Genomic DNA, 26,470 nt, shown 5'->3' with positions numbered 1-26,470 from the left:
GTTCTCTGAAGACAAGTCTTTTATAAAGAATGAAATTGACTGGGGCAATGAAAATACTCCATATGAAAAGTCAATCCTAAGCCAAAAGAACAAAGCTGTAGGCATCACGCTACCTGACTTCAAACTATACTACAAGGCTACAGTAACCAAAACAGCATGGTACTGGTACCAAAACAGAGACATAGATCAATGGAACAGAACAGAGCCCTCAGAAATAATGCCGCATATCTACAACTATCTGACCTTTGACAAACCTGACAAAAACAAGCAACGGGAAAAGGATTCCCTATTTAATAAATGGTGCTGGGAAAACTGGCTAGCCATATGTAGAAAGCTGAAACTGGATCCCTTCCTTACACCTTATACAAAAATTAATTCAAGATGGATTAAAGACTTACATGTTAGACCTAAAACCATAAAAACCCTAGAAGAAAACCTAGGCAATACCATTCAGGACATAGGCATGGGCAAGGACTTCATGTCTAAAACACCAAAAGCAATGGCAACAAAAGCCAAAATTGACAATTGGGATCTAATTAAACTAAAGAGCTTCTGCACAGCAAAAGAAACTACCATCAGAGTGAACAGGCAACCTACAAAATGGGAGAAAATTTTCGCAACCTACTCATCTGACAAAGGGCTAATATCCAGAATCTACAATGAACTCAAACAAATTTACAAGAAAAAAACAACTCCATCAAAAAGTGGGCAAAGGATATGAACAGAGACTTCTCAAAAGAAGACATTTATGCAGCCAGAAAACACATGAAAAAATGCTCATCATCACTGGCCATCAGAGAAATGCAAATCAAAACCACAATGAGATACCATCTCACACCAGTTAGAATGGCGATCATTAAAAAATCAGGAAACAGCTGGGCGCGGTGGCTCACGCTTGTAATCCCAGCACTTTGGGAGGCCGAGGCGGGCGGATCATGAGGTCAGGAGATCGAGACCACGGTGAAACCCCGTCTCTACTAAAAATACAAAAAAAAATTAGCCGGGCGTGGTGGCGGGCGCCTGTAGTCCCAGCTACTTGGAGAGGCTGAGGCAGGAGAATGGCGTGAACCCAGGAGGCGGAGCTTGCAGTGAGCCAAGATTGCGCCACTGCACTGAACACTTTTACACTGTTGGTGGGACTGTAAACTAGTTCAACCATTGTGGAAGTCAGTGTGGCGATTCCTCAAGGATCTAGAACTAGAAATACCATTTGACCCAGCCATCCCATTACTGGGTACACACCCAAAGGACTATAAATCATGCTGCTATAAAGACACATGCACACGTATGTTTATTGCGGCACTATTCACAATAGCAAAGACTTGGAACCAACCCAAATGTCCAACAATGATAGACTGGATTAAGAAAATGTGGCACATATACACCATGGAATACTATGCAGCCATAAAAAATGATAAGTTCATGTCCTTTGTAGGGACATGGCTGAAACTGGAAACCATCATTCTCAGTAAACTATCGCAAGGACAAAAAACCAAACACCGCATGTTCTACTCATAGGTGGGAATTGAACAATGAGAACACATGGACACAGGAAGGGGAACATCACACTCTAGGGACTGTTGTGGGGTAGGGGGAGGGGGGAGGGACAGCATTAGGAGATATACCTAATGCTAAATGACGGGTTAATGGGTGCAGCACACCAACATGGCACAACAAACCTGCACATTGTGCACATGTACCCTAAAAGTATAATAAAAAAAAAAAAAGAAAATACTCCATATGGTATATAACGGTAAATACACGTCATGAAACATTTGTCCAAACCCATAGAATGTGCAATATCAAGCGTGAACCCTGATGTAAACTATGGACTTTAGGAGATTATGGTGTGTCTATAAAGGGTCATCAATTGTAACAAATGCACCCCTCTGGTGGGGGAAGATGCTAATGGGAGAGGCTATGGATGTGGGGAGGTGTGGTTACATGGATCTCTGTATCTTCCTCTCAGTTTTGCTGTGAACCTAAAACTGCTCTAAAACAGTAAAAAATGAACTCAGCCAGAGACTCAAGACTGCTCTTCGGGGATACACAGCACAGCAGGACAGACACAGAAGCAGAACCGTCTTCTATAATTTTGGGCAGGGCTGGCTTCAACAGTTCTGCTTTTGCCATCAACCAAAACTCAGGGCAATGATGGAGGCAAGGGAAGAAGAAAGTTACATCAACTCTCTAGGCTCTCTGAAATGAGCTCCCAGTAGGCCATCTGTCAGTGTTCAAGTTGAGTATAATGCCTTGATCCCTGCTCTCACCAATATTATATGCACAATAGCGGATGTTGGGTGAAATCTCTTCCACACGTTGGTTATACAGCACAGCCTGCTCCTCTGTGAAAGCACTGGCTAGCTTCTCATAGATAGTTCTGCGAGAAAAGAAAAGCCAGGTTTTACATCAGCTGTATATAAGAAAAACTCATGGGGAACACAGTGACTAAAAACAAATTATGGCCTTTTGAAGCTCTCCTACCAACTACCACAACTGGTATGTCTAAGGGTGAAAGAGAGTCATCAACATTTCTATAGGAAAGAAAAGTCACCCTCACTTTCACAGAAACAATCCACTATCTGATCTGCAGCTTAAATTTGACTATCTATAATTAAAACTGGCCACAGCCTTTGGACTATAGGACTTACTTGCATTTGTTAAAAGCCTCAATGGCAGCTTTCCATTCTTGATGTTCAAAACGTAGCATTCCTGAGAGGTAAGCTGTGTAAGCCTGTGAGGAGATGGAAGAGGAGGAACTGCTTCAACAGCAAACCAGTGCTCCCACTCAATCTTCCTTTATTGGCTTCTAACTTTGATATCAAGAATATGGGTATGCGCCAGGTGCAGTGGCTCACACCTGTAATCCCAGCACTTTGGGAGGCCGAGGTGGGAGGATCACTTGAACCCACAGTTCAAGACAAGCCAGGGCAATATAGCAAGACCTTGCCTCTACGAAAAACTTTAAAAATAAAAATAAATTTTAAAAAAGAAGAAAAAAAAAAGAACATGGATATGGGCTGGGTGTGGGGGCTCACACCTGTAATCCTAGCAATTTGGGAGGCCGAGACAGGAGGGTTGCTTCAGCTCAAGACTTCAAGATCAGCCTGGGCAACACAGCAAGACCTCATCTCTACCAAAAATTTTAAAAAAATTACCCGGGTGTTGCCAGGCGCAGTGGCTCGTGCCCATAATCTCAACACTTTGGGAGGCCAAGGTGAATGGATCACCTGAGGTCAGGAGTTGGAGACCAACCTGGCCAACATAGTGAAAACCTGTCTCTACTAAAAGTACAAAAAAATTAGCTGGACATGGCAGCAGGCACCTGTAATCCCAGCTACTCGGGAGGCTGAGGCAGGAGAATCGCTTGAACCTGGGAGGCAGAGGTTGCAACGGGCTGAGATTGCACCATTGCATCCCAACCTGGGCGACAGAGTGAGACTCTGTCTCAGAAAAAAAAAAAAAAAAAAAAAAATTAGCCAGGTGTGGTGGTGTGCACCTCTAGTCCCAACTACTCAGGAGGCCATGGCAGGAGGACTGCATGAGCCCAGGAGTTCATGGCTGCAGCGAGCCATGACTGTGCACTCCAGCTTGGGACAGAGTGAGACTCTCTTTCTAAAAAACAAAAAACCCAAACAAAGAATATGGAGAGAGAGAGACAGAGAGAGAGAGAGAGAGAGAGATTTTTTTTGAGATGGAGTCTTGCTCTGTCCCCCAGGCTGCAGTGCAGTGGCACAATCTCAGCTCACTGCAAGCTCCGCCTCCTGGGTTCACACCATTCTCCTGCCTCAGCCTCCTGAGTAGCTGGGACTACAGGCGCTCGCCACCACGCCCAGCTAATTTTTTTGTATTTTTAGTAAAGACGGGGTTTCACCGTGTTAGCTAGGATGGTCTCGATCTCCTGACCTCGTGATCTGCCCACCTTGGCCTCCCAAAGTGCTGGGATTACAGGCGTGAGCCACCACGCCCGGCCTAAGAATATGGATATATTAATCACAGGTTGATTTTTAAAGAGAAATATGTATTTAACCAATAAAATGTGATACATAGGCAATTTGTTATGATTCATTCACTTCCCAGGAAAGAACTTCAAAAGAAGGAAATTTGTTTTCTTCATTTTACTTAACAACCATTTTCTGAGCTATAACATAAGCATCGGAAGTTGAATAAAACCTTGCAATATCTACCATCTCTTTTTTAAAAAACTCACTTCCAAAAAAAGTTCTTACTTTGTGAACTTTCCAGGTACAAGATTGTAAGCTTTCATCTATGTATCAAAACATGACCTTTCTTAAAAAGTTACAGCTAGTCGGCCACGTGCAGTGGCTCATGCTTGCAATCCCAGCACTTTGGGAGGCCAAGGCAGGTGGGCAGATCACGAGGTCAGGAGCTGGAGACCAGCCTGGCCAACACAGTGAAACCCTGTCTCTACTAAAAATAAAAAAAATTAGCCAGGTGTGGTGGCACGTGCCTGTAATCCCAGCTACTCGGGAGGCTGAGGCAGGAGAATTGCTTGAACCTAAGAGGCTGACGTTGCAGTGAGCTGAGATCGCACCACTGCACTCCAGCCTGGGCGACAAAGCAAGACTCTGTCTCAAAAAAAAAAAAAAAAAGTTACAGCTAGTTATAAAAAACCAAGAGCTTGGGAATACTATTTTATGGAATGAAGTGTTGCCCAATTTTAAAAAAAGGATAAAACAATCAAGAGCTGATAAACAAAACATGCTAACTTCTCCTCTTAAAAGCAAGTTCAGAAAGTTTTTTTCCTCTCCTATCACTTTCTAACACTAAGAAACTCTGTTCTGTTTAACCGTAGGTTTTTAAAATGTCTTTAATCTCCATAATAAACAAGCTCAATGTTAAGGCACTAACCTGAGCCTCTAATTTGGTCTTGGCATCCACGCGATTGCTCTCACACAAGCGTTCCAGTTCCTCTGCATGCTTCACGGCTTTGCGTAGGCGAGATAACAAGTGAAACCGTTTTCGGGGTTCAGTGTTGGCTTCCTGTTTCAGCTGCATGGCATAGCTCCAGGCTCTTTCAGCATCCATCAGAACCAGAAGCAAGTATCTAGACCAGAGACAGAAGTGGGGAGACAATAAAGGCCATCAACAGACCCAGATATTCTCTGAGGCGTAATCTTCGGCTTCTCGGCTTTTCTTTATACTCTCCCTCCTTTGCCACTCTCAAAACAACTCTTCTGATATTCTCAGCCATGACTCTAAACCAGTATCTCTATCCCAACCTGGGCTCAATCTCAGGTTTCTCATCATCTACTAGACACATCTCACTGAAAAGCCTCTACCACCTCAAACTCGGTAAATCCAGAATCGTGACCTACCCCTCCCGAATGCTGTCAAACAGACACAGTCTAGGCACACGATCTGGCCTCATCTTTGAATCAACACCTCCTTCATCTCAATCCAGTTAGAAAAGTCCTTAAGAGGCAGTATATTGGCTGAGCGCGGTGGTTCACACCTATAATCCCAGCACTTTGGGAGGCCGAGCCAGGCGTATTACCTGAGGTCGGGAGTTTGAGATCAGCCTGGCCAACATGGTGAAACCCCATCTCTACTAAAAATACAAAAATTAGCTGGGTGTGTTGGTATGCGCCTGTAATCCTAGCTACTTGGGAGGCTGAGGCAGGAGTATCTCTTGAATCCAGGAGGCAGAGGTTGCAGTGAGCTGAGATCACGCCACTATACTCTCGTTTGGGCAACAGGGCAAGACACCATCTCAAAAAAAAAAAAGAGGCAGTATATTAAAGTGGTGACGAACAAGGGCTCCAGAGCCCGGGATAGAATCCCAGCGCCACCGCTTACTAGCTGTGTGACTGTGGGCAAAGTACTAACCTTTCTGCACACCACTCTCCCATGTAGTAATACAAATAACACATTTAGACCAGAACCTGGCACTTACTAAGTGCTCAGTAAGTTCGTCAACTACTTTATTATTATACAGGTGAATCTTTCTTTACTGCCTTGATCAATCTGTCTTAAACTTCAGCTTAACCTTGTCTCTTCAGAGTAAAGGATCTTGCTATCATAAGATAGTCCAGGTTCGGTGTAGTGGCTCATGTCTGTAATCCCAGTACACTGGGAGGCCGAGGTGGGAGGATCACTTGAGGCCAGGAGTTTGAAACCAGCCTGGTCAGCACAGCAAGATCCCATCTTTACAAAAGAAAAAAGTTAGCTGGGCATGGTGGTACACGTGTATAGTCCCAGCTACTCAGGAGGGTGAGACAGGGGGAGTTCAAGGCTGCAGTAAGCTATGATCCCACTGCTATACTCCAGCCTGGGTGACAGTGAGACCCTGTCTCAAAAAAAAAAAAAAAAAAAAGGGAGAGTCCAGATTTCTCCCAACTGGTTCTCATGAGATTTAATCACTACATCCTGCTGCATCCTATTATGGTCTCCAGGCTCTAGCTTTCTGACTGTACACACCTAGCTCACGGCCTTTTCACTGCCTGAGTAGCAGCTAACAAGTGTCCAGAGCTTTACAGTTCCTAGACTGCATGCACGGATACCAGGGCATGCTGCTTCCCCCAACACAGAATGTTCTTCACTCTCGCAAATCCTTCAAGGTCAAGCCTCCTCCATGTGGGCTTACTGACTTCCCTGTCAAAAGCCTTCAAGCTCAAGTCTCCTTTCCAAGGCTTCAGAATGCTGAACAGTAAATGATATACAACATGGCACTTTTACTGTAGCATTCCCTGGTTTGCACTGACCAACATTTTTCAACAAGATGAAAGTCAATGAGGTTCAAGGACCATGCCTCCTCTCCTTCTATATCTAGTGTGTCACAACTACTCTGCTGATGTAGCACAAATGCAGCTCTAAACAATACCTATGTGAATGGGCATGGCTGGGTTCCAATAAAACTTCATTTACACAAAAGGTGGCAGCAGCGTAATTTGGCCCATAACTGTGAGGAAGACCCGGAGGCCTTGACTACATGTTGCTTGACAGACTAAAAATTATTCAGCAAATGCCAAACACTGGTGTATTCAGCACTGAAATACAGGACTCTTCTATAATAATTTACACACCAGCCAGGCGCAGTAGCTCACATCTGTAATCCCAGCACTTTGGGAGGCAGAAGCGGGTGGATCACCTGAGGTCAAGAGTTCAAGACCAGCCTGGCCAACATGGTAAAACCCTGACTCTACTAAAAATACAAAACTCAGCTGGGCGTGGTGTCACGTGCCTGTAATCCCAGCTACTCGGGAGGCTGAGGCAGGAGAAGCTTGAACCCAGGAGGCGGCGGTTGCAGTGAGATGAGCTCACGCCACTGCACTCCAACCTGGGCAACAGAGTGAGACTCCGTCTCAATAAATAAAAATAAAAAAATAAAAAAATTACACACCCCTCAATTTCATTAAGATATACTGATATATGCATCTAGTTTCAGACATTGAAATTTATATTCTAGAAACCTTACCTAATAATCAATCAGATTCTAATCACTGACTTCAATATTTGCCATCCCAACTTTTTTTTTTTTTTGGTTTTAAAAAGCAGAGTTTAATAGGCAAGAAGGGAGAAGGAAGAAGCTTCCCTGTACAGAGACAGAGGAAGGGGGGCTCCAAAGCTGAAAGAGTGAATCCCACCCCCTCCTTTTTTTTTTTTTTTTTTGAGATGGAGTGTCACTCTTGTTGCCTAGGCTGAAGTGCAATGGTGTGATCTTGGCTCACTGCAACCTCTGCCTCCTGGGTTTAAGTAATTCTTGTGCCTCAGCCTCCTGAGTAGCTGGGATTACAGGCGCCTGCCACCATACCTGGCTAATTTTTATATTTTTAGTAGAGATGGGGTTTTGCCATGTTGGCCAGGCTGGTCTTGAACTCCTGACCTCAGGTGATCCACCTGCTTTGGCCTCCCAATGTGCTGGGATTATAGGCATGAGCCACTGCACCCGGCCCCAACACAGTTCTTGAACAAGCTAATGAATCTCTTTAAGCCTCAGTTTCCTTGCCTTAGAACACAGGAATAGTGAACAATGCCCATCCCACAGAGCTGCAAAGAGTCACCAGAGATAATTAAAAGGTTTGGCATGAAGTCTAGCACATGTCATTGTTCAATAAATGTATTAGCAAGATGTAATTTGCAACTAGCATGGAGCAGTCAATACCTGTTATCAGTCAGAAGCTCTTCGGTCACTTTCTTCCCTGTGAATTTGTGTCTGTTCCCCATCTTGAAGTTGAGTGTTTTTCGAAGACGTCTTTGTCTACGGGAACAGTAGCCCCTGTAAGAAACCACAAACAAAACTCACTCAGCCAAGCTGAGAGTATTTTGAATAATAAATTCTGCAATAAGGCAAGGTCAAGGGTCAATGGTTTGGGGTATTATACTTATGGTTACTAGAATTATCACATATCAGCTTCCAAACATTTTTTTCTTTTCTTTGAGACAGAGTCTCGCTCTGTCACCCAGGCTGGAGTGCAGTGGTGTGATCTTGGCTCACTGAAGCCAGGCTCAGTCAATCCTCCCACCTCAGCCTCCTGGGTAGATGGGACCACAGAGGTGTACCACCACACTTGGCTAATTTTTGTACTTTTTGTAGAGATAGGGTTCACTATGTCACCCAGGCTGGTCTCGAAGTCCTTGGACTCCAGCAATCCGCCCACCTCAGCCTTCCAAAGTGCTGGGATTACAGGCATGAGCCACCATGCCTGGCCCTAAACATTTACTGAACAACTAAAACATGGAGGGCAATATGATTGGTATTATAGGAAACGCAAAGAGATGGAGGACACAGTGCCCATGTTCAAGAAACCCACATTAAAATTGAGGAGAATCATGCAGAGAAAATGGCAACCAAGAAAACAAGGCAGGCCGGGCGCGGTGGCTCACGCTTGTAATCCCAGCACTTTGGGAGGCCGAGGCGGGCGGATCACGAGGTCAGGAGATCGAGACCACGGTGAAACCCTGTCTCTACTAAAAATACAAAAAATTAGCCGGGCGTGGTGGCGGGCGCCTGTAGTCCCAGCTACTCGGAGAGGCTGAGGCAGGAGAATGGCTTGAACCCGGGAGGCGGAGCTAGCAGTGAGCCGAGATCGCGCCACGGCACTCCAGCCTGGGTGAGAGAGCGAGACTCCGTCTCAAAAAAAAAAAAAAAGAAAACAAGGCAAAGGTCAAGTTCAATGAACATGGGCAATCATTCTCTTGTTAGCTGCAGTGGACTGATGGTGGGGCCTAGAAAGAATGAGGGGCTGGGTGCAGTGGCTCACACCTGTAATCCCAGCACTTTGGGAGGCCAAGGCAGGTGGATCACCTGAGGTCAGGAGTTCAAGACCAGCCTGGCCAACATGGTGAAACCCTGTCTCTACTAAAAATTAGCCGGGCATGGTGGCATGTGCCTGCAGTCCCAGCTACTCAGGAGGCTGAGGCAGAAGAATCACTTGAACCTGGGAGACGGAGGTTGCAGTGAGCCGAGATCGCACCACCATACTCCAGCCTGGGCGACAGAGTGAGACTCCGTATCAAAAATAAATAAAATAAATACTACTTCAGCATCTCAATCAAAGCTATCAGGGTATAGATTATTTAAAAGAAAAAGAAAAAAAAAAGAAATAGGCCAGACACAGTGGCTCACGCCTGTAATTCCAACACTCTGGGAAGCTGAGGCGGGTGGATCACCTGAGGTCAGGAGTTTGAGACCAGCCTGGCCAACATGGCGAAACCCCATCTCTACTAAAAATACAAAAATTAGCCAGGCATGGTGGCACATGCCTGTAATCCCAGGTACTCAGGAGGCAGAAGCAGGAGAATCACCTGAACCCGGGAGGCAGGGGCTGCAGTGAGCCAGGATTGCGCCACTGCACTCCAGCCTGGGTGACAGAGTGAGACTCCATCTGGAAAAAAAAAAAAAAAAAAACAGCTACTCAGGAGGCTGAGGCAGGAGAATCGCTGGAACCCGGGAGGTGGAGGTTGCAGTGAGCCAATATTGTGCCACTGCACTCCAGCCTGGCGACAGAGCGAGACTCTGTCTCAAAAAAAAAAAAAACAAGGCAAACAAACAAACAAAAAAAACAATGCTCTAGACTTTCTAGTATATTTTCTGATATAGCAGAGTAAACAGGATATTAACAAAAGCAAAGCAAGTCCCACAATGATTTCCAAACATCTTGTATGTGATACTAACCTGTATCTCTGAAAATCTCCATGCCGTAAACCATGCTGCTGCTGGGATTCTTTAATAATCTGAAGAACTAGAGTCAAGATTAAGGAAAATCTTACGATGGCAAGAATCCAAACAAATCAAAACCTGTACCATCAGTCTATATCTGTGTCAAACCACAACACATTAAATATTTGTGAAATATAGCTGGGTACGGTGGCTCATGCCTGTAATCCCAGCACTTTGGGAGGCCGAGGCGGGTGGATCACCTGAGGTCAGGAGTTCAAGACCAGCCTGGGCAACATGGTGAAACCCCGTCTCTACTAAAAACACAAAAAATTAGCCGGGCGCAGTGGCAAGCGCCTGCAATCCCAGCTACTCGGGAGGCTGGGGCAGGAGAATCGCTTGCTTGGAAGGCAGAGGTTGCAATGAGCCAAGACAGTGCCACTGCACTCCAGCCTGGGTGACAGAGCGAGACCCAGTCACACACGCACACACACACACCCAAATCTGTGAAATATTTAGTACACTGGTGAGATCTTTTGTAACCATTTTCAATATCTATCTTGTCACAGGACAGAGCTAACCTACAGAAAAATTGATTGCCTGAACTGTTACTACTTGCAAACTGAAAAAGGAGAGCACTACTGGCCACTGGAAACTGCCAAAACCCAGTTTAAATTAAGCCGATGGATTCTAAATGCTGACTATAATTGAGGTGCTTCACACCAATTTACACCTGGACCCCACATTTTATTCATTCATTCAGATTCAGGTTATAAATGACGTCTACTAACCCTCCATTTGCATAATCTCCAACACCTGCCAAATCTAACTTTCCTTAACAGCTGTGATGCTTAGAGAGTCTATGATTAGCACATGTCAACCAAGCTAGGCCACAGTTTGCATAAAAGTATTAAGGTTTTTCTTTTAAAAGAAGAACGACTGACCAAACTCTCCTTTTAATAATCTTAAAATATTTAAGATTATGTACTAAACTTTAGAAAGTCCAATGACCTTCATTATATAGGTATAGTTTTCTCTTAATGTTTCCTCAACACTTCTCTAGAGACATATTTTAAAATAGTGAACACTAAAAGGACTCTTTAAATTACTAAAAAGGGCCGGGCGCAGTGGCTCATGCCTGTAATCCCAGCACTTTGGGAGGCTGAGGTGGGCGGATCACCTGAGGTTGGGAGTTCAAGACCAGCCTGACCAACATGGAGAAACCCTGTCTCTACTAAAAATATAAAATTAGCTGGGCATAGTGGCGCATGCCTGTAATCCCAGCTACTTGGGAGGCTGAGGCAGGAGAACTGCTTGAACCCAGGAGGTGGAGGTTGCGGTGAGCAGAGGACGTGCCATTGCACTCCAGCCTGGGCAACAAGAGCAAAACTCCATCTCAAAAAAAATAAATAAATACAAATAAAATAGATAAATAAATAAATAAATTACTAAAAAGGGACAAAGAGATATAAAGGTCTCAGTAAAATCAGAGCTTGCTAACGTCTACTTGGAACATTACCACTAATTCAAAAAATTTAACTCCAAACCTCTGAGAACTTTAAGCACATTAAGATGTCAAATTGAATGTGTTATTTCAGAAACTCGCCTACATTTTCTCCATTTGTTATTCATTTCAAAAGGTCACAAACTAGTACCACAAGCACTCGGTTGAGATACACACTGATGGAAACTAGAAACCGATTCCTCCAGCTTATATGAATGACCGTCAGCAAGATAAAATGCCTACAGACCGATCAGAAAAAAAATGACACAATCGATATTAACTACGGTAACTTACAATCAAAATGGGCAACAAGCTTTTCCTGAGTCAATCTTTACCTCCACTTTCAAAGTATCAAGCTGTAGGTTTTACTACTCAGTCTACGACAACTGTCAGACAAGAGTATTAAGCCAAATGTCAAGACTGCAGTTTCCTCTCCCCAGTTCAGTGGCTCAAGGTGCCAAAGCAAGGTGCTCAAGGTGTCACCTGGTCACAAGCCCTCCAACTGGACAACTGCGGGGCACCAGGGGAAACCTGCCTGATATCCCAGTGCCACTGAAAAGGACCTAGCCAAGAGGGCGAGGGGGACACGAGGAAAGATTAGTTGAGAGACAGACCCCCCGGAATTCTGAGCACCAAAAAGTAAGGGCGAGAGAAACTGCAACCCTCGGCCTCTCCTGCCAGGACTTGTCGGGACCCGCCGCCTCTCCCGCCCCCAGCTCTCCAGTTCGACACGTAATCATTGCGAGTTAGGCCCGATTACTCTAGGATACTCTCCAAACTCAGGCTATCCCCAAATTCTTTGTTTGCCTTCGATCCGGCCGAAGGGCGTTCGTTTTCTTTGTTTTCTTCCCCTCCGGCACCACGTCCACCGCCGCTACCGCCGCTGCCACTGCCGCCGCCGCCGCCGCCGCCTGGGACCTGCTTCTCAGCAGCCATCTTGCCCCTGCGCCGCAGAGCAAGACGGGATAGGGGAGGCGGGACGACCCGGGTAGGTGAGAGCCGGACCTGCGTGGCCGGGCTGATGGGATAGCGGCGGACTCCGCCGCCGTCGGCCCTTGCTGCAGCAGGGCGCCATGTGCTGGAGCGCGCCTGCGCGAGGGATCCGGTCATCCCGGGTCCGGAATTGTGGCTGGCTAGGTGGGGACTTGAGGCCGCAGTGAGACCGTAGCTGCTGAGATCTCAGGGGTAGTCCCACCTCTCACCCACCAAGGGCGGAGAACCGGAGGTGGACCCCACGTCCTGCATCCTGGACTGGGGATCTGGTTCATGTCCTGCCCAGCAGAAAGCAGGAGACCAAAGACACTGGATTTCGGGGTGTCTGCATCCCCAGGGACTCAAGAGATGGGATCCTCCCTACCGGAACGGAACACCCCGTCCCTAAGGAACCCGCCTCTGCCTGCCCTTTCCTCTAAGGCTGACCATAAGAAAGCCAAGCCGGAGGAAGCGCTGCGAAGTCAGCAGACGGTGTCCTAATTGGGGACTTTCTCAGACCACTTGGGACGGTGGACCCCTGCACTTTGGGGCCATTAGTCCAAAGAGGGAGAAGTGTTGAGACATGGGAAAATATGAATTTTTGCTTTGCACCTTCTAGAGTCTGAGACCTGGGATTCCAATCCCCGCTCCGTCATTAGCGGCAAGGAGATGTTGGGCAAATAACTTAATCTCCCTGTAAACCTGTTCCTTCATCTATGAAATGGGGATAACCAATTTAAGTGGTTGTTAGGAAGATTAAATGACGGATTTTTTTTTTCTAGGTAGAGTTTCGCTCTTGTTGCCCAAGCTGTAGTGCAATGGTGCGATCTCGGCTCACTGCAACCTCTGCCTCCTGGGTTCAAGCCATTCTCCTGCCTCAGCCTCCCAAGTAGCTGGGATTACAGGCGCCTGCCACCACGTCCCGCTAATTTTTGTATTTTTAGTGGAGACAGGGTTTCACCATGTTGGCCAGGCTGGTCTCGAACGCCTGACCTCAGGTGATCCGCCTGCCTCAGCCTCCCAAAGTGCTGGGATTACAAGCGTGAGCCACTGCTCCCGGCCTCAGAAGTCAGGCGTTCCAGACCAGCCTGGCCAACGTGGTGAAACCCCGTCTCTACCAAAAATACAAAAATTAGCCCGGTGTGGTGGCGGGCGCCAGTAATCCCAGCTACTCGGGAGGCTGAGTGCTTAAAACTCAGGAGATGGAGGTTGCAGTGGGCTGAGATCGGGCCACTGCACTCCAGCCTGAGTAAGGGAGTGAGACTGTCTCAAAAAAAAAAAAAAAAAAGTAAGTGTCTGGCCAGGTGCGATGGATCACATCTGTAATCACAGCACTTTGGGAGGCCAGGCTGAAGATTGCTTGAGGCCAGGAGTTCAAGACCAGCCTGGGCAACATAGTGAGACCCCTGTTTCTACAAAAAAAAAAAAAAAAATTAAATTAGTCAGGAGTGGTGGCACCCACCTGTAGTCCCAGCGACTTGAGAGACTGAAATAGAAGGATTGCTTGAGCCCAGGAGTTTGCGGTTACGATGAGTTATGATCATGCCACTGCACTCCAGGCTGGGTGACAGAACAAGACCCTATCTCTAAAAATAAGTAAATAAATTTTTTTAGAAAGTAAGTTTCCCAAATATTCATTGATAAGTGAATGGAAAAATAGAACGTGGTGTAACGATACAATGGAATATTATTTTACCATAAAAAGGAGTGAAGTGGCCAGGCGCGGTGGCTCATGCCTTTTATCCCAGCATTTTGGGAGGCCGAGGCAGGTGGATCACCTGAGGTCGGGAGTTCAAAACCAGCCTGACCAACATGGAGAAAACCCATCCCTACTAAAAATACAAAATTAGCTGAGTGTGGTGCACATGCCTGTAATCCCAGCTACTCAGGAGGCTGAGGCAGAAGAATTACTTGAACCCGGCAGGCAGAGGTTGCAGTGAGCCGAGATTGTGCCATTGCACTACAGCCTGGCAAAAACAGTGAAACTCCATCTCAAAAAAAAAAAAAAAAAAAAAAGAGTGAAGTACTGATTATGCTACAATGTGGATGAACTTTGAAAAACATCATCCTAAATGAAAGAAGCCACACACAAAAGGCCACATAGTGTATGATTTTGTTTATATGAAATTTTAAGTATAGGCAAATCTGTAGAGACAAAAAGTAGATCGGTGGTTGTCTGGGCCTGTGGAGATGGGGTGGGGATGGAGACGGGAGATTGGAGGCTAAAGGCTAATGGGTATGAGTTTCTTTTGGTGGGGAAGAAAATGTTCTAGAAGTAGCTGTGGCAACTGTCACACAACTCTGAATATACTAAAAGCCAAATGAACACTTTAAATGGGCAAATGGTATGATATGTGAATTATATTTCTTTTTTTCTTTTCTTTTCTTTTTTCTTTTTTTTGAGACGGAGTCTCACTCTGTCGCCCAGGCTGGAGTGCAGTGGTGCAATCACGGCTCACTGCAACCTCCACCTCCCAAGTTCAAGCAATTCATCTGCCTCAGCCTCCCAAGTAGCTGGGACTACAGGCGCGTGCCACCACGCTCAGCTAATTTTTTATTTATTTTTTATTTTTTAGCATAGACGGGGTTTCACCGTATTGGCCAGGCTGGTCTCGAACTCCTGACCTCGTGATCCGCCTGCCTCGGCCTCCCAAAGTGCTGGGATTACAGGTGTGAGCCACTGTGCCTGGCCATGATATGTGAATTATATTTCAACAAAGCTGTTACCAAAAAAAAGTGGGATTATGTTAGTCCTCTAGTCAAAACCATGCACTGCCGCCTCATTTTATGGAGACTACATGCCACAATCCTTAGATTGGGGGAGAAAAAATCCCTACACGCTGTGTGTCTCATGTCTCCTACCAAACCCCTTGCTGGTTCAACTCAGGTCATACCATCTTCCCTGCCTCAGGAACACAGGCACACTCCTACCTTATGGCCTTTGCACTGGCTGTGGTCTCTCTCTCTGAAATGCTTTTCTGGCCAGGCATGGTGGCTCATGTCTGTAATCCCAGCACTTTGGGAGGACGAGGCAGGCGGGTCACCTGAGGTCAGGAGTTTGAGAACAGCCTGGCCAACATGGTGAAACCCCATCTCTACTAAAAATACAAAAAATTAGCTGGGTGTGGTGGCGCATGCCTGTAGTCCCAGGTACTCGGGAGGCTGAGGCAGAAGAATTGCTTGAGCCCTAGAGGCGGAGGTTGCAGTGAGCTGAGATCGCACCATTGCACTCCAACCTGGGTGATAGAGTAAGACTCCATCTCAAAAAAATAAATAAATAAAAGAAAGAAAAGAAATGCTGTTCCCCTACATATTCGCTTTGCCAGCCCCTCCCCGCCTTCAAGTCTTTGCTCAAATGTCAACTTAATGAGGTCTGCCTGACCATCCTGCTTTAAATTGTACCATCACCACCACCCTGGTACTCCCAAATCCCCTTGCTCTAAGGGGATTTTTTTCCCGAAAGTACTTATCAACTTGCAGTAGCTTAATGCGTTATGTTTATTGTATGTCTCTGTTGCTAGAAAGTTCACGGAGGACCTTGATCTTTGTAGAGCTCACTGGTATAGTATATCCTAAGGACACAGAACAGTGCCTAGTAAGGAGCAGCTGCTGAATAAATATTTGTTGAATAAATAAATGGTAAGCATCTCATAAACACAAACTGTTATCATCTTCCTCTTCAGTGAGTAGGCAGGCAGGGCAGGGGTGTAAATAAGTTTTCCTTACCAAGAGGAGGGAGTAGCTGGGCTCCTGAGAGGCTTTTTTCTTGGGGGAAAAAAGAGGAAAAAGAATATTCTTTTTTTTTTTTTTTTTTGAGACGGAGTCTCGCTCTGTCGCCCAGGCTGGAGTGCAGTGGCGCAATCTCGGCTCACTGCAAGCTCCGCCTCCCGGGTTCACGCCATTCTCCTGCCTCAGCCTCTCCGAGTAGCTGGGACTACAGGCGCCCGCCACCGCGCCCGGCTAATTTTTTGTATTTTTTAGTAGAGACGGGGTTTCACCGTGGTCTCGATCTCCTGACCTCGTGATCCGCCCGCCTCGGCCTCCCAAAGTGCTGGGATTACAAGCGTGAGCCACCGCGCCTGGCCGAAAAAGAATATTCTTGACACTGGGCTCCAGGGACCAGGACAGGGGAAGGTGAGGCAGATATGAAGCTGCAGAGACAGAAGGTGGTGATTTTCAGACCCAGCGGACTGTGAGGCTTAAGTTCTACTTAAATAGTAATGATTCATTGTCCCAAATGCTTGATGCAGAAACAAATGTTTAAGTTTTATTGCAACCTAAACACCATCCAGGGAAATGCTGCTTGTGTGTGGAACTCTACTATTTTGTTTTTTGTTGTTGTTGTTGTTTTGTTTTGTTTTGAGATGGAGTCTCACTCTGTCGCCCAGGCTGGAGTGCAGTGGCGCGGTCTCCGCTCACTGCAAGCTCCGCCTCCTGGGTTCACGCCATTCTCCTGCCTCCACGCCATTCTCCTGCCTCAGCCTCCCAAGTAGCTGGGACTACAGGCGCCCGCCACCACGCCCAGCTAATTTTTTGTAGTTTTAGTAGAGACACGCGTGAGCCACCGCGCCCGGCCCTGAACTCTACTATTTTGAATTTCCTCAAAGTATACGGAATAAGGTCAGGAGAACAAGAATAAGGATCTGATGCATTCAGATTTAACTAACTGGGTTCAGGCCTCTCCCATACATCTCATTCCCTTCTCAGCAGATCCCTCTTAGAAGAAAGTGTTACCATTTCCTTGTTACAGCCGAGGAAACTGAGGCACGGAGCCAAAGACAGAGCCTGACACAATAGATACTCAATATATTGGATTGAATTGGAGGGAAAACGTTCAATGGGTAAGAGAAGGGAAAAAGGTGGCCGGGCTCGGTGGCTCACGCCTGTAATCCCAGCACTTTGGGAGGCCGAGGCGGGCGGATCACTTGAGGTCAGGAGTTTGAGACCAGCCTGGCCAACATGGTGAAACCCCATTTCTACTAAAAATACAAAAATTAGCCAGGCGTGGTGGCGGGCGCCTGTAATCCCAGCTACTCGGGAGGCTGAGGCAGGAGGATCCCTTGAACCCGGGAGGCGGAGGTTGCGGTGAGCCCATATCGTGCCACTACACTCCAGCCTGGGCGACAGAGTGAGACTCTGTCTCAACAAATACAAATACAAAAAAAAAAAAAACTAGCCAGGCGTGGTGGCGGACGCCTGTAGTCGCAGCTCCTCAGAAGGCTGAGGCAGGAGAACCCTTTGAACCTGGGCGACGGAGGTTGCAGTGAGCCGAGATCGCGCCACTGCAGTCTAGCCTGGGCGAAAGAGCCAGACTCAGGGGCCCCTCATCCGCCTCCGCCCCGCGTCTCCTCCCCCCGATCTCCCAGGGGTCCTCTTTTGAGGGCACCCCTTCCCCTCGACGGTCCCGGGATGTCCTGCGCGCCTGCCAGGCTGCAGGGAAGCGCCGAGGCGCGCGGAGGCCGAGGCCGGTGCTTTCTGCCGCGCGGCGCACACGCAGGGTCCGGGGTCGACCCCTCCACCGCTCCGGCGTCTGCCGGGGAAGTCAGTCCACCTGGTCAGCCCAGAACCCCCGACTCCGCGGGCTGGAGCTCGGGAGCAGGCACAAGCGCCATTCTCCGCCCGCGCCATGGAATGCGCGCCGGGACCACTCCGCAGCCCTTCCCCCAGCGCTGCCGGCCGCTGCTGGGGACAACCTCGCCCTCCTGTCTCTTGCTCCTCCTCCTGACCCCAGCGCACCCCCATCCCCGCCCCAGATGCGGCAAGGCTCCCTCCGCCCTCAGCCCGGCAGAGTCGCACTAGGAGTTGCAGCGGCCGCAGCCCCGGGAGCTTCCCGCTCGCGGAGACCCAGACGGCTGCAGGAGCCCGGGCAGCCTCGGGGTCGGCGGCACCATGAACGTCTCGGGCTGCCCAGGGGCCGGGAACGCGAGCCAGGCGGGCGGCGGGGGAGGCTGGCACCCCGAGGCGGTCATCGTGCCCCTACTCTTCGCGCTCATCTTCCTCGTGGGCACCGTGGGCAACACGCTGGTGCTGGCGGTGCTGCTGCGCGGCGGCCAGGCGGTCAGCACCACCAACCTGTTCATCCTCAACCTGGGCGTGGCCGACCTGTGTTTCATCCTGTGCTGCGTGCCCTTCCAAGCCACCATCTACACCCTGGACGGCTGGGTGTTCGGTTCGCTGCTGTGCAAGGCGGTGCACTTCCTCATCTTCCTCACCATGCACGCCAGCAGCTTCACGCTGGCCGCCGTCTCCCTGGACAGGTGAGCCAGCGCCTTGGCCTCCCTGGGAGATGGGCATCCACGCGGGGGATGGAGCGGGAGGCGGGACTGAAGATCAAGAAGGGACGCGCAGAGTGGAAGAGGACACTAAGAAGGTAGTGGAAGACAAGCGGGCGCGGAGGAGGAAAAAGAGGAATAAGAATGGGGGACCGTGGTGTCCCTCGGTTAGATGCGTCCTGGGGCCTCGAAGCCTGGAGAATGTGGCTCTCCAGCGCCGCCCGCGCCTGCCAACGCGCAGCATTTCCCAGTACGACGCGTTTGTGCGCGTTTGTCTCGCTTGAGCTTAATGCCCCCGTGAGGGTGGGATAGGACAAAGTGCCCAATGTACAGAAGAGTTGAGTTCCTAAGTAACTCGCTCAGAGTCGCCAGCCAGGGATCGGGTGCGTGAAGTGACCGTCTGTCTCCTGCAGCCAACTTCAGGCGCCTCCACTGCGCTCGCCTCCAAGCCACGGTTTGGTTGGTTGGTGCAGCTGGCTCAGGTCCAGGCTGTGGATCTTGGGTCCTTTGCGAGGATCCACTCCGGAGTCCCAGCAAGCGTGCCTAAAGGTCCCTAGCTCAGTCCCAGCCCACTCTGCCCCTCGCCTCCAAACAAAACAAAACAAAATAAAACCCAAAACAAGTCAGCGGCCGGGAGAGGAGCGTGCCCTGGGGTTCTCCCTCCCTAGCCAGAGGAGAGGGAGAGAGGCACATTCGGGAGAGCGCGGGACTCAGGTGGAGCTTGAAAGGACACTGGGATGGTTCCTGGGGAGGAAATCCGGGTATTTCCCCTCTTCCTCCTCTGGAAAAACAGAGAGGCGAGGCCAGACTGCCCCCACACCTCCTGTAGCCACTGAGCGCGAAGTGCGTTGGTTGCTTCCGAGCGCGCTGGTGGGATCCACAAAGCTCGGATTCTCTCAGGAATCCCCTGAGAAATTAACTGTCCCTTGCCCAACATGTCTTCTCCAGGCTGTCTGCTAGAGCCTCAGGCGCCTCCGCCCTCCCTCCCGCGGCACCTTCACTAGTGGGTAGTCACAGCCTCCCGGAACCCATAGCCGGTTCTCCAACCTTTAGTCTTCAGTGGCTTTGGGGTGCCCTCTCGGTGGAGTCTGTCTGTGGTTGCAGTCCCCGGGGGCAGCGGGAGAATGGCTTGGAGGCGCACCTTTCCTGCTGCGGGGCCCGCCCCGCCCCATTTCCAGGCCCCGCTGAGTGTCTGGGACACGCTGGGACGCCCCCACCTCCGCCCTCACGCCGAGCCTCACCCCCACCTCTTGTGTGTGCGGTGTAACCATGCGCTAAGGACCTTCCTCGAGAGCAGCCTTGGGGGCCGAGGTGCAGGGGTCGCGGCCCGCCAGCGTGAATGCGCCCGCTCAGCCGACGTCTCCCTTCCCGGTCTGACCGCAGGTATCTGGCCATCCGCTACCCGTTGCACTCCCGCGAGCTGCGCACGCCTCGAAACGCGCTGGCAGCCATCGGGCTCATCTGGGGGCTGTCGCTGCTCTTCTCCGGGCCCTACCTGAGCTACTACCGCCAGTCGCAGCTGGCCAACCTGACCGTGTGCCATCCCGCGTGGAGCGCCCCTCGCCGCCGCGCCATGGATATCTGCACCTTCGTCTTCAGCTACCTGCTTCCGGTGCTGGTTCTCGGCCTGACCTACGCGCGCACCCTGCGCTACCTCTGGCGCGCCGTCGACCCGGTGGCCGCGGGCTCGGGTGCCCGGCGCGCCAAGCGCAAGGTGACACGCATGATCCTCATCGTGGCCGCGCTCTTCTGCCTCTGCTGGATGCCCCACCACGCGCTCATCCTCTGCGTGTGGTTCGGCCATTTCCCGCTCACGCGCGCCACTTATGCGCTTCGCATCCTCTCGCACCTGGTCTCCTACGCCAACTCCTGCGTCAACCCCATCGTTTACGCGCTGGTCTCCAAGCACTTCCGCAAAGGCTTCCGCACGATCTGCGCGGGACTGCTGGGCCGTGCCCCACGCCGAGCCTCGGACCGTGTGTGCGCTGCCGCGCGGGGCACCCACAGTGGCAGCGTGCTGGAACGCGAGTCCACCGACCTGTCGCACGTGAGCGAGGCGGCGGGGGCCCTTCGTCCCTGCCCCGGCGGTTCCCAGCCACGCACCCTCGAGCCCGGTCCCGGCCCGTCCTGGCAGGGCCCAAAGGCAGGCAACAGCATCCTGATGGCTGATGTGACCTGAAAGCACTCAGCGGGCGCGCTCGGATGTTACAGAGTTGGAGTCATTGTTGGGGGACCGTGGGGAGAGCTTTGCCCGTTAATAAAACGCACAAACCATTTAACATGCAGTGACAGCGCTGTTTCGCGTTTCTCATTGTCTTGAGACCCCGTGAGAAGAAGCCTCTGGGGCTTCACAGAGAGGCTCCCTAGGAGTGACTGCAGGACCCTTTGCAGAGCTACCAGGAAAGAGGGCTGACCACACCCAAGGCAGCCGGGTTACAATCCGCATAAAAATCTGAGTCTGGGGAGCGTGCGACAGAGGCAGGCAGACTGTTTAAGGCGTTCGATAAAGTTGGTCGATGACAGACACAGATGTGTGTTCCCAGTCGCATTTGTGCTCTGTTGTGTGACAGGTCCGTCCTCGCCTGCTTTCAGCTCCCGGGGCCCCTTTGAGTCTGGGCAGCCCAGTCAGTCCCCGTCCATTTTTGGCCTTAGCTTTTCCTTCCCTGGCTGCATCTGGGCCAGGATCAAGTCTCCAGCGGCTGTTTCACTCCCCGGGGGCCAGGAAAGTCTTTCCCTGGCAGGTTGGGCTCCAGGTGCACAGCACTGCTGGGCCGGGGCAAGCTGAGAATCTGCTTCAGGACAAGAATGTCCCAGGGCTTTGCTCATGAGTTGGCGTTTACCTGTTGTCAGGTAGAACTCCCTTCCCAGAGGCTTTTTTTTGCTTCTGTGTTTGTTGTTGTTTTTTTTGAGATGGAGTTTTGCTCTTGTTGCCCAGGCTGGAATGCAATGGCACAATCTTGGCTCACCGCAACCTCTGCCTCCCAGGTTCAAGTGATTCTCCTACCTCAGCCTCCTGAGTAGCTGAGCTTACAGGCGTCCACCACCATGGACGCTAATACAGCTAATTTCTGTATTTTTAGTAGAGATGGGGTTTCACCATATTGGCCAGGCTGGTCTCAAACTCCTGACCTCAGCCTCCCAAAGTGCTGGGATTAACAGAGTTCTTTTGTTCTTTTTTTTGGGGGGGGGTGTGGAGGGGGGTGGAAGGCAGAGTCTCGCCCTGTCGCTCAGACTGGAGTGCAGTGTTGCAATCTTGGCTCACTGCAACCTCCACTTCCTGGGCTCAAGTGATCCAGCTTCAGCCTCCTGAGTAGCTGGGACTACAGGTGCATGCCACCATGCCCAGCTAATTCTTGTGTTTTTGATAGAGACAGAGTCTCCCTATGTTACTCTGGTCTCAAACCCCTGGGCTCAAGCAATCTGCCCTCCTTGGTCTCCCAAAGTGCTGAGATTACAGGCATGAGCCACCATGTCCAGGGTTCTTGAGCCAAGGATCTTTACACAAAATCACTTCAGTGTTTAAGGAGAGCAGGGAGACTCTCAAGACTGTCCCCATCTCACATCGTTAAGCACAGAACACTCTGACCAAGGGTTTGGGTCTTAGGTAGGCTGGTGTCAGCCACTGAAATGCAGGGGACACCCGTGGGTCCTGATTGGAAGGACAAAGTCGGGGAGAGGTAGAGGTCCTGTGCCTGCCAGGTCCCCCTGGGCAGGCATTGAGCGTCTCAACGGGTTCCAGGTGGTGGAAATGGAGCGGGACAGGGACACTAAGGCAGGTGCAGTGTGGGCGGGGCTGGGTCCTGGGCTTTATCTTTGGGCGTTTGCGGAACTGGGGCAGGGGCTGCCAAGTCCACAGCCCAAGTCCCTGCCCAGAGCAGCTGCCTCTGGCAAATTGCTCAGCTGCCAGAGAAGTGACTGGAATAGAGGTTGTAGCTTAGGCACCGCTGCTCCCTCCAGTCCCTCCGTGCAGCTGATGATGGCCCTGTGGCGCCTGCTCCATCTCACCTTCCTGGGGTTCAGCATTACCTGTCCGTTGGTCCACGGGCAGGGCTTCCAAGGGACAGCAGCCAGTAGGTGGAGGGCAAGGTCATAAGCTTTGGGATTTGGGCCCTAGGGCATCTGAGTGACCTTGACCTTTATCTCTCAGTCTGGCCATCCCTCTTCAACGTCAACTTGTCCAAGAAGGTTCAGGAAAGCATCCAGATCCCGAACAATGGGAGTGCGCCCCTGCTCGTGGATGTGCAGGTGTTTGTATCCAACGTGTTTAATGTGGTAAGTGCCGCTAGGCCAAGGGCCCCAAGTGCTGAGCTGGGCAGGGGACAGGACTCAGCCCTGGATAGTGCTGCCGCATTCTTTCAACACAGCGCTCACCCTGAGGTGACGCATTGCCCTTCCCCCAGGACATCCTGCGATACACAGTGTCCTCCATGCTGCTGCTTAGGCTGGTGAGCTCCTATCCCTGGGGAGGTGGGATGGGAAAGCCCAGCTGAGTCCAGCTCAGAAGTACCAGGCTTCATCAACATGCTGAGCTTAGGGGCATGGGTATGTGGAGAGCAGGAGCCTCAGTGGTGCCCTTGTGTCCCCAGTCCTGGCTGGACACTCGCCTGGCCTGGAACACTAGCGCACACCCGCGGCACGCCATCACGCTGCCCTGGGAGTCTCTCTGGACACCAAGGCTCACCATCCTGGAGGCGTAAGTGAGACAGTTCCTGCCCCAGGAATCTGCCGTGCACAGCCCTCCTTTTCCCCATCTACAACCTAGAGGCTGAGTGAATATGCCCCTCCTGGAGGTCCCCGCCAGACTAGCAGTGCACCTCCCCTGCCTTGAATTCCCCTCCCCCTGCCAGAACTCTGATAGCAGCTGGGCTTGGGGGTGGGATGCCAGGGTCTCCCCCTAGCCCCATCCAAGAAGGGGCTGGGGCTCTGGCTGTGGTGCCTTTCCCCACAGGCTCTGGGTGGACTGGAGGGACCAGAGCCCACAGGCCAGGGTAGACCAGGACGGCCACGTGAAGCTCAACCTGGCCCTCACCACGGAGACCAACTGCAATTTTGAGCTCCTCCACTTCCCCAGGGACCACAGCAACTGCAGCCTCAGCTTCTACGCTCTCAGCAACACGGGTGCTGACAGGGCAGGGCCTGCAGGGTTGGGGAGAGGAGGAGGAAGGTGGGGGAGGGGAACTCCCAGGTCTGTGGTGCAGGGGCAGGGTGCGGGGCAAGGGGAAGGGGCGAAGGCAGACGGAAGAGGAACTCCCAGGTGTGTGTTCAGAGCAGTCTACCCCAGGCTTAGGCGGGCAGCAGCTGCTCTCCCACTGCGCCCCCCCACCCCCGCTCGAGTGGCAGCCCATCTCTGTGCTCAGCAGTAGCCTCAGGGCCCCTCTCTAAGGTCACAGACTCAAAGATTCGCAGCAGCTCTGCAATCCTAGAGGTCCAAGCACATCAGTCTTCTATCCTCCCCGGAGCAACTGCCCTCCACAGCCATGGCCTGACTGCAGTGGCTTGGCCCCTTGCAGCAAGGCCAGAGGCTCAGGTTGCTGTGGCCTCACTCCTGGAAACTACCTGAAGATGCAGCCACCCTATATAAACCCATCGGGTGACATCTAACTTGGCAGAGAAGTCCTACCCTTCCCTCCATGAGAGACCACAGCAGTAGCCCTGGGGATCCTGCTTCAGGTGTGAGATGATAGACTGACGAGCCTGTGACCACTTCTCCCTCCATCATGAAGTGGTGCAAAGTACATTTAGTTTTACAATGAAAGCTCTTCTATGAATCTGATAAAGGCCTTCCTTTAACTGGAGACAATTTGGGATGTTGCAAAGCAAGGTTTGGGAAGCCCTTCTATGCATCGGTTTTGTCTCCAAGTCTGTCCCTGCCAAAAGCCATCAAAAGTCTCCGTCTCCCCTGGGCTCCAGTCTGCTACCCCCAGACTTGGCAGCTGGGATCTCTCCTTCCTAGTTCATAGTTCTCATTCCCACCCCTCAGCCACGGAGTTAGAGTTCCAGGCCCACGTGGTGAACGAGATTGTGAGTGTCAAGAGGGAATACGTAGTTTATGATCTGAAGACCCAAGTCCCACCCCAGCAGCTGGTGCCCTGCTTCCAGGTGACGGTGAGTCAAGCCGGGAGGAGGCCGACAGACGGCTGCTGGAGGCGGGTGGGGGTAAGGATGCAGGGCCAGAGGCCAGGCCCCATGCCCCCGCTGTCCACCTCCTTCCTCCCCCTGGAAGGCCCTGGCTTTTCGCCTTCTAGCTGAGCCTGAAGAACACGGCACTCAAGTCCATCATCGCTCTCTTGGTGCCTGCAGAGGCGCTGCTGTTGGCTGACTTGTGTGGGGGGCTGCTGCCCCTCCGGGCCATTGAGCGTATAGGTTACAAGGTGACATTGCTGCTGGGTTACCTCGTCTTCCACTCCTCCCTGGTGCAGGCCCTGCCCAGCTCCTCCTCCTGCAACCCACTGCTCAGTAAGCCCTGCTCCCTTACCCAGCCTGCCCTCTTTCTCCCCGGTCACCCTGGTGCTCAGCTCGCTGGGTACCAGAGACACAGGGACTGGCCCCTGAGCATCTCCCCGTGCCCTGCCTCCCCCAGTTTACTACTTCACCATCCTGCTGCTGCTGCTCTTCCTCAGCACCATAGAGACTGTGCTGCTGGCTGGGCTGCTGGCCCGGGGCAGCCTTGAGGCCAAGAGCGGCCCCAGCCCAGCCCCGGGAGGGGAACAGCGAGAGCATGGCAACCCAGGGCCTCATCCTGCTGAAGGTGGGCAGGGGCTGGGGGGTAAGGAATGAGGCCTAGGTGCACACCTAGGGCTGGGGGGAGGGCGCAGGGGTCCAGGCGTGCATAGAGGCTCGTCGCATCCACCCTGCTGGTCCTCCTGGTCTCCACCATGTCCTCCTCCCTTAGAAGAAACAGGTCTGGGGCAGGGAGCAAGCTTAGCCTCCCTGAAGTCCCAGGTGACCTCAATCCCCTGATAACCCAGACCTTGCACAGCCTAAGAGGGTGTTTCTTCAACTGAAGATGGCCTGAAATGGGCCAGACCCAAATTTTCATCAGCTGAGAATCTAAGAAAGGAGGAGATACAGGCTGATGACCCCTGGGGTTCACTCTTCTGCTCATGTTGGGGGGACCCTGAAGAACAGCTCCTTTCCCTGTATCTCTCCCCACAGAGCCCCCCAGAGGAGTAAAGGGGTCACAGAGAAGCTGGCCTGAGACTGCTGACCGCATCTTCTTCCTCGTGTATGTGGTTGGGGTGCTGTGCAGCCAATTCGTTTTCGCCGGAATCTGGATGTGGGCAGCGTGCAAGTCTGACCCAGCCCCTGGAGAGGCTGCACCCCATGGCAGGCGGCCTAGACTGTAACGGGGCAGGGCCTGGGCTGCACACCTTAGGATGAGGTTTGCCTTCCCATGGCTGGGGGAGGGCCATGACAGGGTCTCTGGATTAAGCCACCCTGAGCTCTCCCTCTGCTAATACAAGCACAGAGTGTGAAATAAACCCATCTCCAGTGCAAGTGTGCCTCAAGGGTCAATCTTCATTCTCGTCCTAAATAGGTGGGGCCCTATTTTTTGCTTCCAACCCCCACTTTGCTCCTGAACTTTTCCCCATTGTCCCCGTC

General features: G+C 51.2%; 3 protein-coding genes across 5 annotated transcripts in view; 2 read left to right on the top strand and 1 right to left on the bottom strand.

The window, feature by feature from the left end:
• Window positions 1–12,812, bottom strand: part of SRP68 (signal recognition particle 68) — a 39,339-nt gene extending 26,527 nt beyond the window's left edge. The window contains exons 1-6 of one of the 3 annotated variants that reach the window (XM_055242135.2): window positions 12,395–12,812; window positions 10,139–10,205; window positions 8,126–8,239; window positions 4,873–5,068; window positions 2,652–2,734; window positions 2,271–2,380 (exon numbers count right to left, since the gene is read on the bottom strand). In XM_055242135.2, the coding sequence (XP_055098110.2) occupies window positions 2,271–2,380; window positions 2,652–2,734; window positions 4,873–5,068; window positions 8,126–8,239; window positions 10,139–10,205; window positions 12,395–12,734 (910 nt within the window). In that variant the 5' untranslated portion in view covers window positions 12,735–12,812. Of the gene's footprint in view, window positions 1–2,252; window positions 2,381–2,651; window positions 2,735–4,872; window positions 5,069–8,125; window positions 8,240–10,138; window positions 10,206–12,394 lie in introns of all 3 variants that reach the window. The other 2 variants (XM_055242136.2, XM_055242137.2) reach the window with 2 other exon arrangements.
• Window positions 12,813–18,485: 5,673 nt separating this feature from the next.
• Window positions 18,486–21,153, top strand: GALR2 (galanin receptor 2). Its single transcript, XM_055242177.2, has 2 exons — window positions 18,486–18,853; window positions 20,252–21,153. The coding sequence occupies exons 1-2, from the start codon at window positions 18,486–18,488 to the stop codon at window positions 21,045–21,047; spliced, it is 1,164 nt and encodes a 387-aa protein (XP_055098152.1). The 3' UTR covers window positions 21,048–21,153.
• A 1,447-nt stretch (window positions 21,154–22,600) lies between these two features.
• On the top strand, window positions 22,601–26,365 carry ZACN (zinc activated ion channel). Its single transcript, XM_055242157.1, has 9 exons — window positions 22,601–22,938; window positions 23,016–23,140; window positions 23,269–23,313; window positions 23,455–23,561; window positions 23,817–23,986; window positions 24,849–24,973; window positions 25,114–25,324; window positions 25,449–25,616; window positions 26,024–26,365. Exons 1-9 carry the CDS (start codon window positions 22,617–22,619, stop codon window positions 26,212–26,214), a joined length of 1,464 nt encoding a protein of 487 aa, XP_055098132.1. The 5' UTR covers window positions 22,601–22,616; the 3' UTR covers window positions 26,215–26,365.
• The last annotated feature ends 105 nt before the right edge of the window (window positions 26,366–26,470 follow it).

The sequence above is a fragment of the Symphalangus syndactylus genome, chromosome 14 (assembly GCF_028878055.3).
Source record: "Symphalangus syndactylus isolate Jambi chromosome 14, NHGRI_mSymSyn1-v2.1_pri, whole genome shotgun sequence".
NCBI classification, from domain to species: domain Eukaryota; kingdom Metazoa; phylum Chordata; class Mammalia; order Primates; family Hylobatidae; genus Symphalangus; species Symphalangus syndactylus.
Note: the sequence above shows the minus strand (reverse complement) of the source record. Positions and strands in the feature narration are given on the sequence as shown.

What these genes read in the sequence shown, in the direction of transcription:
- GALR2 (XM_055242177.2), top strand. Translation starts at nt 18,486, where the DNA reads ATGAACGTCTCGGGCTGCCCAGGGGCCGGGAACGCGAGCCAGGCGGGC. An exon ending in GCCGCCGTCTCCCTGGACAG is followed by an intron (nt 18,854 to 20,251) that starts GTGAGCCAGCGC and finishes GTCTGACCGCAG; the next exon opens with GTATCTGGCCATCCGCTACC.
- ZACN (XM_055242157.1), top strand. Translation starts at nt 22,617, where the DNA reads ATGGAGCGGGACAGGGACACTAAGGCAGGTGCAGTGTGGGCGGGGCTG. An exon ending in AGGCTCACCATCCTGGAGGC is followed by an intron (nt 23,562 to 23,816) that starts GTAAGTGAGACA and finishes CTTTCCCCACAG; the next exon opens with GCTCTGGGTGGACTGGAGGG. An exon ending in AGGGCCTCATCCTGCTGAAG is followed by an intron (nt 25,617 to 26,023) that starts GTGGGCAGGGGC and finishes CTCTCCCCACAG; the next exon opens with AGCCCCCCAGAGGAGTAAAG.